This window comes from Phoca vitulina, unplaced genomic scaffold (genome assembly GCF_004348235.1).
Source record: "Phoca vitulina isolate PV1807 unplaced genomic scaffold, GSC_HSeal_1.0 scaffold11, whole genome shotgun sequence".
NCBI classification, from domain to species: Eukaryota; Metazoa; Chordata; class Mammalia; order Carnivora; family Phocidae; genus Phoca; species Phoca vitulina.
In genome coordinates this window covers 43,748,187-43,764,623 of record NW_022589714.1, presented here as the reverse complement: position 1 = coordinate 43,764,623, position 16,437 = coordinate 43,748,187, and the positions used below count along the sequence as shown (strand labels likewise).

At 39.5% G+C, this 16,437-nt stretch overlaps 1 protein-coding gene across 1 annotated transcript in view; it reads left to right on the top strand.

Moving 5' to 3' along the window:
- DNAH8 (dynein axonemal heavy chain 8) overlaps nt 1-16,437 on the top strand; it is a 369,397-nt gene that overhangs the window by 290,376 nt on the left and 62,584 nt on the right. Inside the window, exons 78-80 of the mRNA XM_032410111.1 lie at nt 5,978-6,051; nt 8,075-8,227; nt 8,587-8,742. Of these exons, the coding sequence (XP_032266002.1) occupies nt 5,978-6,051; nt 8,075-8,227; nt 8,587-8,742 (383 nt within the window). The remainder of the gene's footprint in view (nt 1-5,977; nt 6,052-8,074; nt 8,228-8,586; nt 8,743-16,437) is intronic.

The window sequence follows — 16,437 nt, the reverse complement described above, 5'->3', positions numbered from 1 at the left end:
GGAAAGAAACAGGCATTCAGGTCAAGGAGGCACAGAGAACCCCCTCAAAAAAAAATAGATCAACATCCCGACATATAATAGTGAAGCTTGCAAATTTCAGAAATAAAGAAAAAAACCTGAAAGCAGCTTGAGACAAGAGATCCTTAATCTACAAGGGTAGAAATATTAGACTGGTAGCAGACCTGTCCACAGAGACCTGACAGGCAAGAAAGGGCTGGCATGATCTATTCAGGGTACTAAATGAGAAAAACATGCAGCCAAGAATACTTTATCCAGCAAGGCTGTCATTCAGAATGGAAGGAGAGAAAAAAAGCTTCCAGGACAAACAGAAACTAAAAGAATTTGTGATCACTAAAACATTCCTGTAAAGAATATTAAAGGGGATCCTGTAAGTGAAGAGAAAGCCCAAAAGTAACATAGACCAGAAGGGAAAAGAGACAATATAAAGAAACAGTGACTTTACAGGTAATACAATGGGACTAAATTCATATCTTTTAATAGTTGCTCTGAATGTAAATGGGCTAAATGCTCCAAAAGACACAGGGTATCAGATTGGATAAAAAAACAAGACCCATCCATATGCTGTCTACAAGAGACTCATCTTAGACCCAAAGGCACCTCCAGATTGAAAGTGAGGGGGTGAGAACCAGTTATCATGTTAATGGACATCAAAAGAAGCTGGAGTAGCAATCCTCATCTCAGACAAAATAAATTTTAAACCAAAGACTATAGTAAGGGATGAAGAGGAATACTATATCATGCTTAAAGGGTTTTTCCAACAAGAAGGTCTAGTAATTATAAATATTTATGCTCCTAACTTAGGAGCAGCCAGTTATATAAACCAATTAATAACCAAATTAAAGAAACACGTTGATAATAATACAAAATAGTAGGGGACTTTAACACCCCACTCACAGCAATGGACAGATTGTCTAAGCAGAAAATCAACAAGGAAACAAGGGCTTTTAATGACACACCGGACCAGATGGACTTCACAGATACATACAGAGCACTCCATCCTAAAGCAACAGAATACACATTCTTCTTGAGTGCACATGGAACATTCTCCAGAATAGATCACATACTGAGTCACAAATCAGATCTCAACTGGTACCAAAAAATTGGGATTATTCCCTGCATATTTTCAGACCACAGTGCTTTGAAACTTGAACTCAATCACAGGAGGAAATTTGGAAGGAACTCAAATACTTGGAGGTTAAAGAGCATCCTACTAAAGAATGAATGGGTTAACCAGGAAATTAAAGAAGAATTTAAAAAATTCATGGAAACAAATGAAAATGAAAACACAACTGTTCAAAACCTTTGGGATACAGCAAAGGTGGTCCTAAGAGGGAAGTACATAGCAATACAAGCCTGTCTCAAGAAACTGGAAAAGTCTCACATACACAAGCTAACCTTACGCCTAAAGGAGCTGGAAAAAGAATAGCAATAAAGCCTAAACCAAGCAGGAGATGAGAAATAATAAAGATTAGAGCAGAAACCAATGAAATAGAAACCAAAAGAACAGTAGAACAGATCTACGAAACTAGAAGCTGGTTCTTTGAAAGAATGAATAAGATTGATAAACCCCTAGCCAGACTTATCAAAGAGAAAAGAGAAAGGACCCAAATTAATAAAATCATGAATGAAAGAGGAGAGATCACAACCAACACAAAGGAAATACAAACAATTTTAAGAATATATTATGAGCAACTATATGCCAACAAATTAGGCAATCTGGAAGAAATGGATACATTCCTAGAAACTCATAAAGTATCAAAACTGAAACAGGAAGAAATAGAAAACCTGAACAGACCCATAACCAGTAACAAAATTGAGGCAGTAATCAGAAATCTCCCAACAAACAAGAGTCCAGGGCTGGATGGCTTCACAGGGGAATTCTATCAAACATTTAAAGAAGAACTAATGTCTATTCTTTTGAAGCTGTTTCAAAAAATAGAAATGGAAGGAAAACTTCCAAACTTGGCCTATTAGGCCACCATTACCTTGATCCCAAAACCAGACAAAGACCCCACCAAAAAGGAGAATTACGGACCAATATCCCTGATGACATGGATGCCAAAATTCTCACCAAGATACTAGCGCAGAAACAAATAATGCAATATATGTTAAGAAAAAAAAAAAAAAGAAGAAGATAGCAGGAGGGGAAGAATGAAGGGGGGAAATCAGAGGGGGAGACGAACCATGAGAGACGATGGACTCTGAAAAACAAACTGAGGGTTCTAGAGGGGAGAGGGGTGGGAGGATGGGTTAGCCTGGTGATGGGTATTAAAGAGGGCACATTCTGCATGGAGCACTGGGTGTTATGCACAAATAATGAATCATGGAACACTGCATCTAAAACTAATGATGTAATGTATGGTGATTAACATAACAATAAAAAAATTTAAAAAAAAAGATTCAACAGTACATTAAAAGGATTATTCACCACGACCAAGTGGGATTTATTCCTGGGTTGCAAGGGTGGTTCAACATTCGTAAATCAATCAATGTGATACATCACATTAATAAGAGAAAGTACAAGAACCATATGATCCTCTCAATTGATGCAGAAAAAAGCATTTGACAAAATACAGCATTCTTTCTTAATTAAAACTCTCCACAGTGTAGGGATAGAGGGAAAATACCTTAATATCATAAAAGCCATATATGAAAGGCCCCAGTAACTATCATTCTCAATGGGGAAAAACAGAGCTTTTCCTCTAAGGTCAGGAAGATGACAGGGATGCCCACTCTTACCACTGTTGTTCAACATAGTACTAAAAGGTCTAGCCTCAGCAATCAAACAACAAAAAGAAATAAAAGGCATTCAAATTGGCAAAAAAGTCAAACTCTCACTCTTCGCAGATGACATGATACTTTATGTGGAAAACACAAAGGACTCCACCCTAAAATTGCTAGAATTCATACAGAAATTCAGCAAATGGCAGGATATAAAATCAATGCACAGAAATCAGTTGCATCTCTGTACACTAACAATGAGACAGAAGAAAGAGAAATTAAGGAATTGATCCCATTTACAATTGCACCAAAAACCATAAGATACCCACGAATAAACGTAATCAAAGAGGTAAAGTATCTGTACTCTAAAAATTACAGAACACTTACTAAGGAACTTGAGGAAGACACAAAGAAATGGGAAAACATACCATGCTCATGGATTGGAAGAATAAATATTGTTCAAATGTCTGTGCTACCCAGAGCAATCTACACATTCAATGCCATCCCTATCAAAATGCCATCAACATTTTTCACAGAGCTGGAACAAATGATCCTAAAATTTGTCTGGAACCAGAAAAGACTCTGAATAGCCAGAGGAATGTTGAAAAGAAAACCAAAGCTGGTGGCATCACAATGCTGGACTTCAAGCTTTATTACAAAGCTGTCATGATCAAGACAGTATGGTACTGGCACAAAAACAGACACATAGATCAGTGGAACAGAACAGAGAGCCCAGAAATGGACCCTCAACTCTATGGTCAACTAATCTTTGACAAAGCAGGAAAGAATATCCAATGGAAAAAGGACAGTCTCTTCAACAAATGGTGTTGGGAAAATTGGATAGCCACATGTAGAAGAATGAAACTGGACCATTTTCTTGCACCAATCACAAAGACCTAAATGTGAGATGAAAGACCTAAATGTGAGACAGGAATCCATCAAAATTCTAGAGGAGAACACAGGCAGCAACCTCTTTGACCTTGGCTGCAGCAACTTGCTAGACACGTCTTCAAAGGCAAGGGAAACAAAAGCAAAAATGAATTATTGGGACTTCATCAAGATAAAAAGGAAATAGTCAACATAACTAAAAGGCAACCTATGGAATTGGGAGAAGATATTTGCAAATGACATATCAGATAAAGGGCTAGAATCCAAGATCTATAAAGATCTTATTTAGTGCAACACCCAAAAGACAAGTAACCCAGTTAAGAAATGGGCAGAAGACATGAATAGACATTTTTCCAAAGAAGACATACAGATGGCCAACAGGCATATGAAAAGATGCTCAACATCACTCATCATCAGGGAAATACAAATCAAAACCATGATAAGATGCCACTTCACACCTGTCAGAATAGCTAAAATTAACAACACAGGAAACAACAAATGTTGGTGAGTTTGGGGGGGAAGGGGAATCCTCTTACGCTGTTGGTAGGAATCCAATCTGGTACAGCCACTCTGGAAAACAGTATGGAGATTCCTCAAGAAGTTAAAAATAAAACTACCCTATGACCCAGCAATTGCACTACTGGGTATTTATCCAAAGGATACAAACATAGTGATTCAAAGGAGCACATGCACCCCAATTTTTACAGCAGCAATGTCCAAAGTAGCCCAAATATGGAAAGAGCAAATTACATATCAGATAAAGAACTTATTTAGCTCAACACCCAAAAGACAAGTAATCCAGTTAAGAAACGGGCAGAAGACATGAATAGACATTTTTCCAAAGAAGACATACAGATGGCCAACAGACATATGAAATGTCTTCTCAAAGATGAATGGATAAAGAAGATGTGTGTATATATATACATTGGAATATTACTCGGCCATCAAAAAGAATGAAATCTTGCCATTTGCAATGATGTGGATGGAACTAGAGGGCATTATGCTAAGTGAAATAAGTCAGTCAGAGAAAGACAAATACCATATGATTTCACTTACATGTGGAATTTAAGAAAAAAACAGATGAACATAGGGGAAGGGAAAGAAAAATAAAAGAAGATGAAAGCAGACAGGGAGGCAAACCATAAGAGACTCTTAACTATAGGGAACAAACTGAGGGTTGCCAGAGGGGAGAGGGGTGGGGGGATGAGGTAACTGGGTGATGGGCATTAAGGAGTGCACGTGATGTAATGAGCACTAAGTATTCTGTGCAACTGATGAATCACTAAATTCTACTCCTGTAACTCTGTGTTAACTAAGTTGAATTTAAACAAAAAAATTTTTAAAAAGTTAATTTCCAGTTCCAGTTTCACAAGCATGATTCATAGACTTCTTCATTTAGTGAGTTCATATGGCACAGCGCAAGTGGATTCTCTGCCTGGGAGGTCAGATTCAATAATGAGCCTAAATAGGGGCGCCTGGGTGGCTCAGTTGTTAAGCGTCTGCCTTCGGCTCAGGTCATGATCCCAGGGTCCTGGGATTGAGCCCCGCATCAGGCTCCCTGCTCGGCGGAGAGCCTGCTTCTCCCTCTCCCAACCGTGCCCCCCCCCCCCCGCTTGTGTTTCCTCTCTCACTGTGTCTCTCTCTGTCAAATAAATAAAATCTTTAAATAAATAAATAAATAAATAATGAGCCTAAATAGCGTATTCTCCCCCAAATTGTTATCACACTTCTGATCTTACAGTGGCCTCCACTTTCTCTTCACACTCAGCTCCAAGGTGGTGATCTAGTCTAAGGAGCAGTTATCCCTGAATGCAGCCCTCCTGGGGCTGAATTGCCTGGAGTCCTATCTCGGAAAATGGGCAGCCATGCAAACAAAACCAAAACAGACAGAAAGCACTGCTTGACCTGACGTCTTAAAGGAATTAAAACCCAATTACATTTTCATGGAAGTATCCGTGAAACCACCAAAGAAAGATTCTAATCAAAACATACGGCAAAACTCAAAAATCCTCTTTCCCTCTAAATACCTGTGATAGCATTGTAGCTGCCTCTCCCACCATCATTCTTTCTCCTCCTTATCTCCAAACACCCCCAAACTCTCTAAAAGCCCAGCCCCTCGCCCTTTGTCTCTCTCCCTTTGCCCTCACCTTTTTGCGTGGTGCCTCCAGTTTCTCCCCACCCATTTCTCTCATCAACACAACCATAGGCCACACCTGTTTGATTCCCAAGGGGCCTTCTTAGAAGCCATGGAGGGAAGGTGGCTATGGCCATTCAGAAATTGATTTTTTGTCCCAATTCTGTGATAAAATTTATGTTTCATCGTAGTGATCCCTCTCCTATGTTACAGAATGCAGAACTATCTCAATGGGACAAGGACAAGAGGTACATGCTCGCAAGCTGATTCAGATGTCCATGCAGCAGGTAGGTAGCAAGGCCAGCTAGTGCTAGTGCATCATTCTTCCTATTAGCGTTCTGGCCATCAGGTCTACCTTGGACCACCACAGTGGTGGCTAAAGCATTCTGCCTCGGATGCTCCATCATCAGTTTTCCATTACTTTAATGGATGCATAGTTAACCTTTGATTACCAATGAATATTAAACCTCAAGCTGGTTTGCTCCTGACATCCCCACAGAAAGCTTGTTTTATTTTCCATAGTATAAGCTCCATCTTATTTTCACTAAATATATATATATATTTTTTTACAATTAGGCAGACACACTCCCTGGTTTCTAAGAATGCAGCTCTAGCTAGAATTTCACAATCAATATTAATAGATAGTGCTTAAGAAGTGACAGACCAAGACAGTTAAATTTCAATTTTTGGTTAAAGTCAGACTTCTTTTTTTTCATTAATGCGTAGTTTCAGACAAATAAGAAATATTTGAGGCTTAAATACTGATAATGGTTTTTATTGAAAATTGCAAGCTGGATGGAATGCTGAGAAATGTTTTCCATCACACCTAATAAATACATAGAACATTAATTTTCTAGAGATGCTTGGTAGATAGCAATTTCAGCTATGATAAGAAACCACACCGCTTATAAAAACAAAGTAAGATCTCAGTTTATTTTTAAGCTTTTGATCTCATAAGGTCTGTAGCAACTTTGGTGCAGTTTTTCCTTGGGAATTAATGACCAGAGAGGGTTAATGAGCTAAGTCTCTGCTTGGTCCATCAAATTTTCAAGTTAGTCATTAATTTTCAAGTGCCTGAAGCCTTTATCTTTATCACTTAATTATATTCAATATATAACAATAATATATTGTTATCTAATTTATATATATCAAGGCAATTACATATAATTATTTTTACTCAGATCAAATGATTCACTCCATTGAGTGATTTGACAGTTTAACTTTGGACCTTAAATAATTTCTTTAGTTTCCACGAATGAGAAACTTTTAAATTTCAGTACTGCATTCACACTAACCTTCTTTGGAATATTAGCTTTTATAAGTTCCATGTTCTGTTTCTTAAGGTGGGATAAATATTGGTAACAATGACATTATGAGGGAAAAAAAAAAACCAACAGCCCAGGAATAGGTGCAGCCACTTTGCCACGCGAGGGACACCAGATTTAGGATGAAGCTGACATTGTTGAACAAAATGGGGAACGAGCGAGTAACTGGATCCATGATGGCACCAACTAATTTAACTGTGAGGTCCATCCGCCTCTGCCACCCCAGTTGTCTAGGCCAACATGTCCGCTTTGCTCTTTAAGCCAGTCTGAGTTGTATTTTCTCTCACAGTAGAAGGCATAATACACAAACCGTATATTTACTGTGCTCAGTATTTTGTAGCTGTATTGATCTGATCTCGTTAATATAAGGGTATCAAAATGTTGTCTGATTAAACTATGTTCTCATAGAACAGTGATGGTTCTGTGACTTATATATTGCTAAAGATAGGTTTATCAAGTATTAAAATAGTGCTTAGTAAGTTTTGTGGTTTCGAGACTATATGGGAAGAGTGATGACAAAGAGTAAGGTTTAGTATTCTGGTAGCCCAAGTCACCAAACGTATCGTCTCCAACTTTCAGGAGATAATGTGCATGTCTCTTTGTGTCTGTGGGTGATTTGGTTTGGGGGTGAGTCAGTTCTGATTCACTTTAGAACAAGCTTTTTCAAATTCCAAAATACCCATTCCCACCATTAGATGGTGCACGTGCCGTACTTACACAAGACTTCAGGTTTTAATTTCTGTTTCCTTCTGAACCAGAGATGGCAGAGTACAATCGTTTTGAACCCACTTGATTCCAGTCTTACCAGTAGCAGAAGAAGTGTTTGTATTGACGTATAATCATTTCATTAAAACCAGGTGCTCAAAACAGAGTATTTACATGCCCTAAGCAAAGGTGTTTTTTTTTTTTAATTATACATTTTGTTTTTTTAAAATCATGGCAAAAAAATTACAAGAAATTAATATGAAATCATTTTTGAATACAGGGTGGCTGGGTATTACTGCAAAATTGTCACCTTGGCCTAGAATTCATGGAAGAATTGCTAGAGACATTAAATACCACTGAAGCCAATGATGACTCCTTCCGAGTGTGGATAACTACTGAGCCCCATGATCGATTTCCAATTACATTGCTGCAGGTTTGTTACTGTGACATAAGTGTCTTTTCCTCGAGAGTTATTTGAATAAAGATGGCATAGTGACATTATTGAAAGATGAAAACATGACAGGGCTTTCGATCCAGCAGAATCTGCAAGATCTTATAATTGTCAAGGTCTTGACTATAATCATCAATATTATATAGCAAATATTTCTGCAAAAGAGTTCTAAGACTCAGTCCTAATTTATGGGGTTTCAGCTATGATTGATGTCATTAGTTTAGAATTTCCACTGACATTTTATGTACCATACGCACACTGTTATCTGAGGTATTGTCATTTCTACTTTATCCTTTACAATAATTTACAGAAACAAAACTACTGTTTGCTTTTTATGACAGACTTCTCTCAAATTCACTAATGAGCCACCACAAGGCGTACGCGCAGGTTTGAAAAGAACATTTGCCGGAATTAATCAAGACCTTCTGGATATCAGTAATTTACCCATGTGGAAGCCCATGCTTTACACAGTAGCGTTTTTACACTCCACCGTGCAGGTAACTTCTGGGCGCAGTTTGCACATTTAAGGGGATGTTAGTGATGCCCTGTTGTTTCTCTGCTGTACTCTCTGCTCTCCTTGCCCTGCTTTTTTCCTCCTTCATGGCACTTTGCCCCACCTGGCTTAGTATATATTCGTCTGTGTACTTGACGTGTCCCTTGTCCCCGCCCCTCACCCTGGCCATGAGAGTGTAAGACTCTTGAAGACAAAGACTTTGTCTTTTTTGTAACTGCTGAATCCCCTCCAGCATAGCAGCATCTGGGGCATTGCCAGAGCTCAGTAAATATTTGTGAGGTGAACATGGATTATTTAGATAGGAATTTAGTTTTCAAAGTGCCTATGCAGCCAGGAATGGTATGAACACCATCTCATATAATACTCATAACCACATTTCTCAAGGTAGGATTATCACCCTTGTCAAAATGAGGAAATTGATAAGATGTCCAGATGAAAAAATAAATGAATGAAGATGGTAGTACTTTTAAGTAGACACTAAAACAGGAGCATCAACTATATGCTAAATGCTTTTCATAGATTATTTAACCAGTCTGACTCTGAAGCCTGTGATTTTCCTCAAACTCTCAGGAATTTACTATCCCTTGGACTGTCTCAAATAATAGGAGAACTTTGTTAAACTAGACGCAGGGACAACAGAGCCCCAGTCCCGCTATGGGTCCATCCCCCCATCTCTTCAGTGTGTGAAAATAAATTAATTGCACCTCAGGAAAAATAAAATAAAATAAAAATGAGGAAATTGAGGCTCAGAGAGGTTAAGTTCATTGGCGGTAGATCTAGGGGTCAAGCCTGACACTTCTGCCTCACACGGAAGTATGTTTTGGGCCCACCAGTGAAGGTGGTGCTGATATTGGGAGGAACAGTGGTTATCTGTCATTTCCAGGTTGTTTGTGATTTGCTTTTACTATACACTTATATATTAATGTAGTAATTTTATGGCTCCACAGCCACTTGTCTGTGGGATATTTTCATTTTGTTATTGCTCTGTTCTACGTTTGATTTTATATTTTGGTCTGTATTTCAAAGCTGTATAAATTTAACATACTTGATTCACTCCTTGACTTCAGAGAGAGAGATGAACAGGCTCCTTTAACCATTTCCACATTTCTTCCTTCGCTGAGGCTGGAGTGAGAAAGTAATGAATGACGTGGCTTGTGCCAGGAGCCATGGTTTAGCTATGCACAGTGGCACGGAGAGCTTCACCTCCTCTCTCCCCACCCTGCCCAAAGGTGGAGGGGAATTTGGTGCTCATCCCAGAACATCCTGGGCATATTTATCCTCAGGTTCCTTGTCCCTGCCACTTTACCAGGATCCCTGCTGCCCAGCAGGGAGGGCTGCATAGAGGAGACAATTGTGCATCTCCTGCCTATTGGTCCCCTAACCCTGAGAGAGTTAAAATCAGGTTAAACACTTTGTGGGTGGTTCTTTTTACTAAGTCCGATTGTGGCCTTTGGATTGTAAATTATAGCTTTCGAGTCACTGAAGCCTATTTCACACATTCTTATCTGGGAATTGTTTGCTTTGCTAGGCCTTATCATACTCTAATACAAATATTACTTTAACTCTGCTTTTTAATTCCCAATTCACAAATAATAATATTTTATGATTCTGTTCCCAGTAGTGATGATTCAACTCTTCCACCGGGCTTATCATGGGGAGATGATTGGGGGTATTTTCCATATGGTCAGTGCAACAACCTGTGTTTTTGTGGCCATTATCCAAGTGCTACACAGAAGGACAACAACAGGCCCATGGGCCAGTCATGGGGCTAAGGTGTGCTTGCACTTGACATGACATGTATTTGGGTTCAAACAGAAAAAGCCTCCATTGCTAGGGCCATGAAGCTAGGAGATTGAATGTCTAGGAGGTTAAATCCAGTCATAGTGTGCTGGAAAGAGCACCTCATTGAGGAGCAGGAGGCTGGGACATTAGACTCACTGTGAAATCAATTAGCTCTGTGAGGATCGTCAAGTTATGTCCCTCTTGGGACCTCTGTTTCCCCATCTGTGTGTTTAGAGGCAGAAGGAGGTGAGCCTTCAAGTTTTTCCCATTTCTAAAACCCTGTTATCAAGTTCTATGACTACCTAGGGAGCATAGATAATTCAAGCATGGCTTCCTCTGTCCTGTTTTCATCATTAGCAGAAATATTTACTGTGATAGCGCCTAAATATTTTCTTTTACTTGTTAGGATAGAGCTGGCTTGAAAGGAAAACGCAGAATTCTTGAGGGGCCTGTGGTCCTGGGCCAGCAGCATCCACATGGCCCGGGAGCTTGTAAGAACTGTGTCTCAGGCCCCACCCCAGACCTCCTGAATCAGAATCTGCATTGTAATAAGATGCCCAAGTGACTCCTGTGTGTATTAAAGTTTAAAGTGCAGCCACTACTAGAAGGACAATTCTGGGTTTGATTGATTGTGACTTAGATTTCTCTAGTGTTGGACATAATAGCCAAACACTTGATTTGTTAACTGATTGATCGATTCCTCCAAATTTAACCTAGATATCACTTGCTGTATGCAAATATGAGGTATATGCATTTGTCCTTGCAGAGACAGACAAAAAGAACAGGGAATTGGTTCATGTCACATAATCTGAAGCTTCAGGCCTGGGGAGGAGTTCATGCTGGAGCCCATCACCCCTCAGAATACAGAACCTGATAGTGAAATAGAGGTCAAATGGGAGAGCTGTGTGACCCCCATGTAGTTCGCTTACTGAATTGTGGTTTGGCCTCATGCCATCAACTTATCCCTGCTCAAGGGCATCATGTGTTATGTGAACCTCACTCATTGTTACAGAGAACAAAATGAACACCCTCCCCCCCCCCCCCATAAGAAGGGGAAGTAGACTTGGCTGGTCAAGGACAAGTGTCTTGGGTGATATAGTGAAGGGTGTGGTTTGTTTTGTGGTTGAGGTAGGAACAGACTTACCCAGTAGAAGGGGGCCCTGGGTGCTTCCACGGGAACCTGCAGAGATACACAAGCCAATTCTGCACCGAGTTCTTGCCCCAGACTCCCCTGGGCTTCCCTCCCCTCTCCACCAGGAACTTACCATCCACAGAGGCCAGGAAGTTACTGCAGCAACAGAGCTCTTACTGCAATTGGGTGATGTCTCTGCCCTACCAGCCAGCCCTCCTGCCCTCCCCATGGGAGACCACCACCATCCCCAGCATCCTACTGGATGCCTTGGCTCCATTTGGCCACTAATCCCTGAGGACATTTCCACATCCTCTTGGAGATTACTCTCAGTGGGATCTTCCCTCTGGCCTTAATATCATTTCTCTATGGTTTCCCAGAAATTCCAGTGCAGCACCATTCTGGGTTTCAGAGCAAGGCTACATTCATCCTTCAGAATCTTAATTTTAAATGTATCTTCCTCCAAAGTCTTGGTCTTTTGAAACTCAATAATTACATTGTGGTGTCCTCCCAATACCTCCTGCAGAAAGTCAGAATAGCATTTTCTGGTGGTCGGTGTACCATCCTTTGATGGTCAATGTACCATCCTTTGTTTGAACAGTACATTGGACCCAGTAAATGTCTAATGCAATGGTTCTCAGTCATTGCCTGAGCCCCCAAATCCCTGGGAGGAGGCGGCAAGGTGAGGTGTTCAGTCCTTCTAAAAACTTCAAGTGATTCTAATACACAACAAGAATTGAGAATAACTGCCAAATATCCATTGCCCTTAAGACAGGAGTCCTTCATCACTTTTATGTCCTTTCCATGGTTTGGAATTTTTCTCCTCATCACCTTGGCTTGCCAACATTGAGGCATACTTTTTGGGACTTTTCTAATGGTTTACGTACAAGTCTATGAGGTTTTTTGCTAGTCATTGATTAGGAGCTCTCAGGTCTTGCAGTGGCAGACTTGGATATTTTATCTTGGCCCTTAAAGATAATTAAATATTAAATAAAAATGGCCATATCAAACAGGATCCAGGTCTGTGTTGGGCTATGGGAGGTGGGTTCATTGGGCTGAGGTAGAATCTAACATAAAATTGGAAATGGCTTTGGCATCATTAAGATGATGACTCAGTTGAGCAGCTTGTCTTCAACATCCAAAGGAGGATTCCAAGTTTTCCATATTTCACTAGCAGTTCTCTGTTTTGTAGATTCTTTGGTATACAAAGAAGGAACCATATTGGTCAAATTCAGTAAAGAGTAGACTAGTCTTCCTAAAATCACCATTCTCCAACTAAATAATGAATAATAACTCCCTTCTGTTGAATCAGGTTTTAGCTCTTTATCCTGACATTCAAATCTGTCTATGTTCCACCTCTGAATCATCACGTGAGCGTGTAGTTCTAGCTACTCACCCAAGGTCACTCTCTGCTGCAGTAAAACCACTTACCTGCAGCCCCCTGCTAGATGAATCAGGAGCTTGGTGTTCCTATCTTTGCTCATGGCCTTAGCTAAGGCCGGAAGTCTTTTCTCCCTTCTTTTCAAAGACCAGCTTCAGTTTCATTCTTCCCAGAAGCCTCTGATTGAATGTCTTCTTCAGGCTTATCATTTGTTACATTTTGACAGTTAATTATAGTCACCATCACATTGTCCTTTCCTTGTTTCCAAGTCTTATTTTCTCAACTAGATTGAAACTTCTTGAAAATACATTGATTTTAATGTTTTTCCATTGTCTCACATAGGACTCATCCATAGTTTCAAAAATACTATTTGAACTGAAGAAATTCAGTATTCCAAATATTCCAAATCTAGCAAAGCCCCCTGCTTTTGAGCTTCCAAATGAGTTATTAGTTCTTCTCCTGATGGTTTGAATCTATTCTGATAGTATTCCAAGGTAATGATTCAGGGTTCTTTCTTTCTTGTCACTTAGAGAGATCAGTGAGTACCAAAAAAAGTTGCAAGAAAATGAAATGACTTCATTTGTGAAAGAAAAGTCACGCCCCCAAGATTTTGTCTTTTTTCCAAGATAAGCTGAACAGTCTATAACTTTAGTGAACCAACCTAAAAAGTAAATGCTTTAAATGAAATTTGATAGTAAATAGCATAAAGTGAAACAAATCTCAGCATTATAGCAATTTTTAAAGATCATATTTTAAGGAGCAATGGAATTGCAATGACTCAGTGCGTGTAAATGGAAGTGTTTCCATAGAGCCAACTTAAGCAGTTTGAGTAATTGGAAAGGAAGAATTATTTTTCATTCAGTCTCCTGTCTAATTGAACACTAAATTTCAAAAATTAAGTTAAACATAGGTGAAACTATTTTAGAGTTGATTCTCTTTTTTAAAAAACAATGGGAAAACATTTTCATTTCACCAATAAGTGGTTAGCTTTCTTCTTTTTGAAGGCTTCAAGATGGAAGAAATTCCAGAGGCTCAAGGTTTAGCTGAATGCATTTTCATGTTAATATTGCATAGAGTCTCCCAATTCACTCTTGCTCCAAAATAACCTGGAGGAGGCTCAGCTCAATGTTTCTGGGATCCACTCAAAAAATTCTTTTGAATTTCTGTCTCAGCCTCAGAAATCACCCCCAAGAGGGTGAGGAGAATGCCTTTCATTCTGATAATAATCAACAATCGATCTAGTGTTTATTATACAATCATAATCCTTTTCCCAAAAAAGGTGCAAAAGGGGAGACAAAAATGAGAGACATGTTTCTCACTGTTAAGGTTCAAAATCTGGTTACAGAACCAAATATTTCAACATGAAACAATTAAAAAAAAACACGTCATGGCAACATAAATGTTGAGAACAGGAAGCAGAAAGACATCAAGAGAAGTTGACACATTTAAGAGCCGGGGTTCTCCCTCATGCACCGGGGATGATACCACGTCTCTCCATCTGTTGAGGCACCTCTGCTCCTTCTCACCTTCTCTATGTTCAAGGTGGAAGATGGTGCTTCACAGCTGCCAAGTTTTTAAGTCTCCCTGGTTTAAGCTCTAACTAGGATAAATTCTAGAGAACAATTCTGAGCTCTAAGTTCAAATTCCTGGGAGGAGGAATCTGGTTGGCTTTTCTTGGGCTGGCTGTCCATCTTCTATCTAATTAGCTAAGGGATGAGGGTGGGAGTCACACCATACAAATGTCTAATACCTGACAACCTAACCTAAAGAAGTACCCATCTAGAAATAATGTTGGTAGTTTACATTTTTAAGAGTTGTTTGTTTGCCCTCAGTCTTGTTAAAAAGGAGACAACAGACCCAGAATGGAGTTACTTGTGCTAAGCCCACATCGCCAAACTGAAACCAATATGTAACCTAACTGCAATTTCAACCTTCTCTAGGAATGTAATTTTAACTGGTTAGTCTGGAATTTCCTGGTCAGCACTAGTGAGGTAATCCCTTAATAAACCCCTTTTCTCCCCCAAAGGAAGGTCACTTTGCCCAAAATAATCCTTTTCCTTATTTATGACTTCCTTGTGCCATCCCCTCTCTGCCTTTAAAAACCTTTCCTTTTCTGTAGCTCTTTGGGGCTCCTTCCTATTTGCTAAGTGGGATGCTGCCTGATTTCATCAATCGTTCAATAAAGCCATGGAGATCTTTAAGATTTACTTGGTTGAATTTTTATTTAACAGTCTGATCTCCCAGGGTCAGGACATCTGGACCCATATTACCCAAATTAATTTTCATGGTTTACTTAATATTTTAAAAGCACAGTCTGAAAATCAGTAATTAAACCTTCTTGCTTTCTGAATCTTTTTCTCTGACCCGTCTGTGAATTTGTCTAAACTAAAATTCATTTAGATTCCTTAAATGGTGGTATTAATTAGGATCTAAAGCATGGAGCAGCTGTAGTAAGAAGTATTGGAATGACCTGTGAAAACAGCATGTGAGTGTGTGTGTGTGTGTGTGTGTGTGTGTGTGTGTGTGAAGGCAGAAGAGAGAAAGAAAAGTTAGTATATATTTAGAGATAGAGAAGTAGAATTATACCTTTCTATAGATGTTTTGGGATTCTATTCTCCCCATGAATTCTCACCTCAATCACTAGGGTCAAAGGGCTAGGAGCTAACCCAAATAAATAATTGGACCTCCCTTAGAGACTGGTTGTGCGCCGAGGCAGAGAAAGCTGATTGTATAGTGATATTTGAGTTAACTTATGTGGTTTGCTAGGTGATCAGAGCCTGGAAGTACCAGTTCTAACATGGTCTCCAGAATATTGAGGCAACTGAATCATTTGATCTGAGCCCCTTTGGATTGCTTATGGGCAATTTGGCAATTCAAAACAGTTAGCCACTGTTCCATAGGAGAGAACAAATGAGAGCAATGTGAAAGTTTTAAGAAGGATGTGTCATGTTTCACCATAGAGATCTGGGGTTTTCTAAGTCTGAAATTGCAAGATTACAAAGTGAAACTAGCAGGGGGTCTAAATGCTCTCAAGTACTTAAGTTATTCAACTGGAAAAACAAAAATTTAAACCCTTACATTTAACGTTTGAAATGTTTAAGAGTTCAATTTAGTATAAATGAATTCTTTTAACAGACATTTATTGAGCACCTACTGCATTTTTTTGAATTGGCAATGGAAACCTAGACTTTTTTTTAAAGCCCCAAAACTCCAATTTGGCAAATATTTGGGGATTTGTTCTTTTTTTAATGATTTTTATTTATTTATTTTGCAGGATAGAGAAAGCACGCACATGTGCACATGAGTGGGGTGGGGGGTGGGAAGGTAGAGGGAGAAGCGGACTCCCCGATGAGCAGGGAGCCCGATGCGGGACTCGGACTCGATCC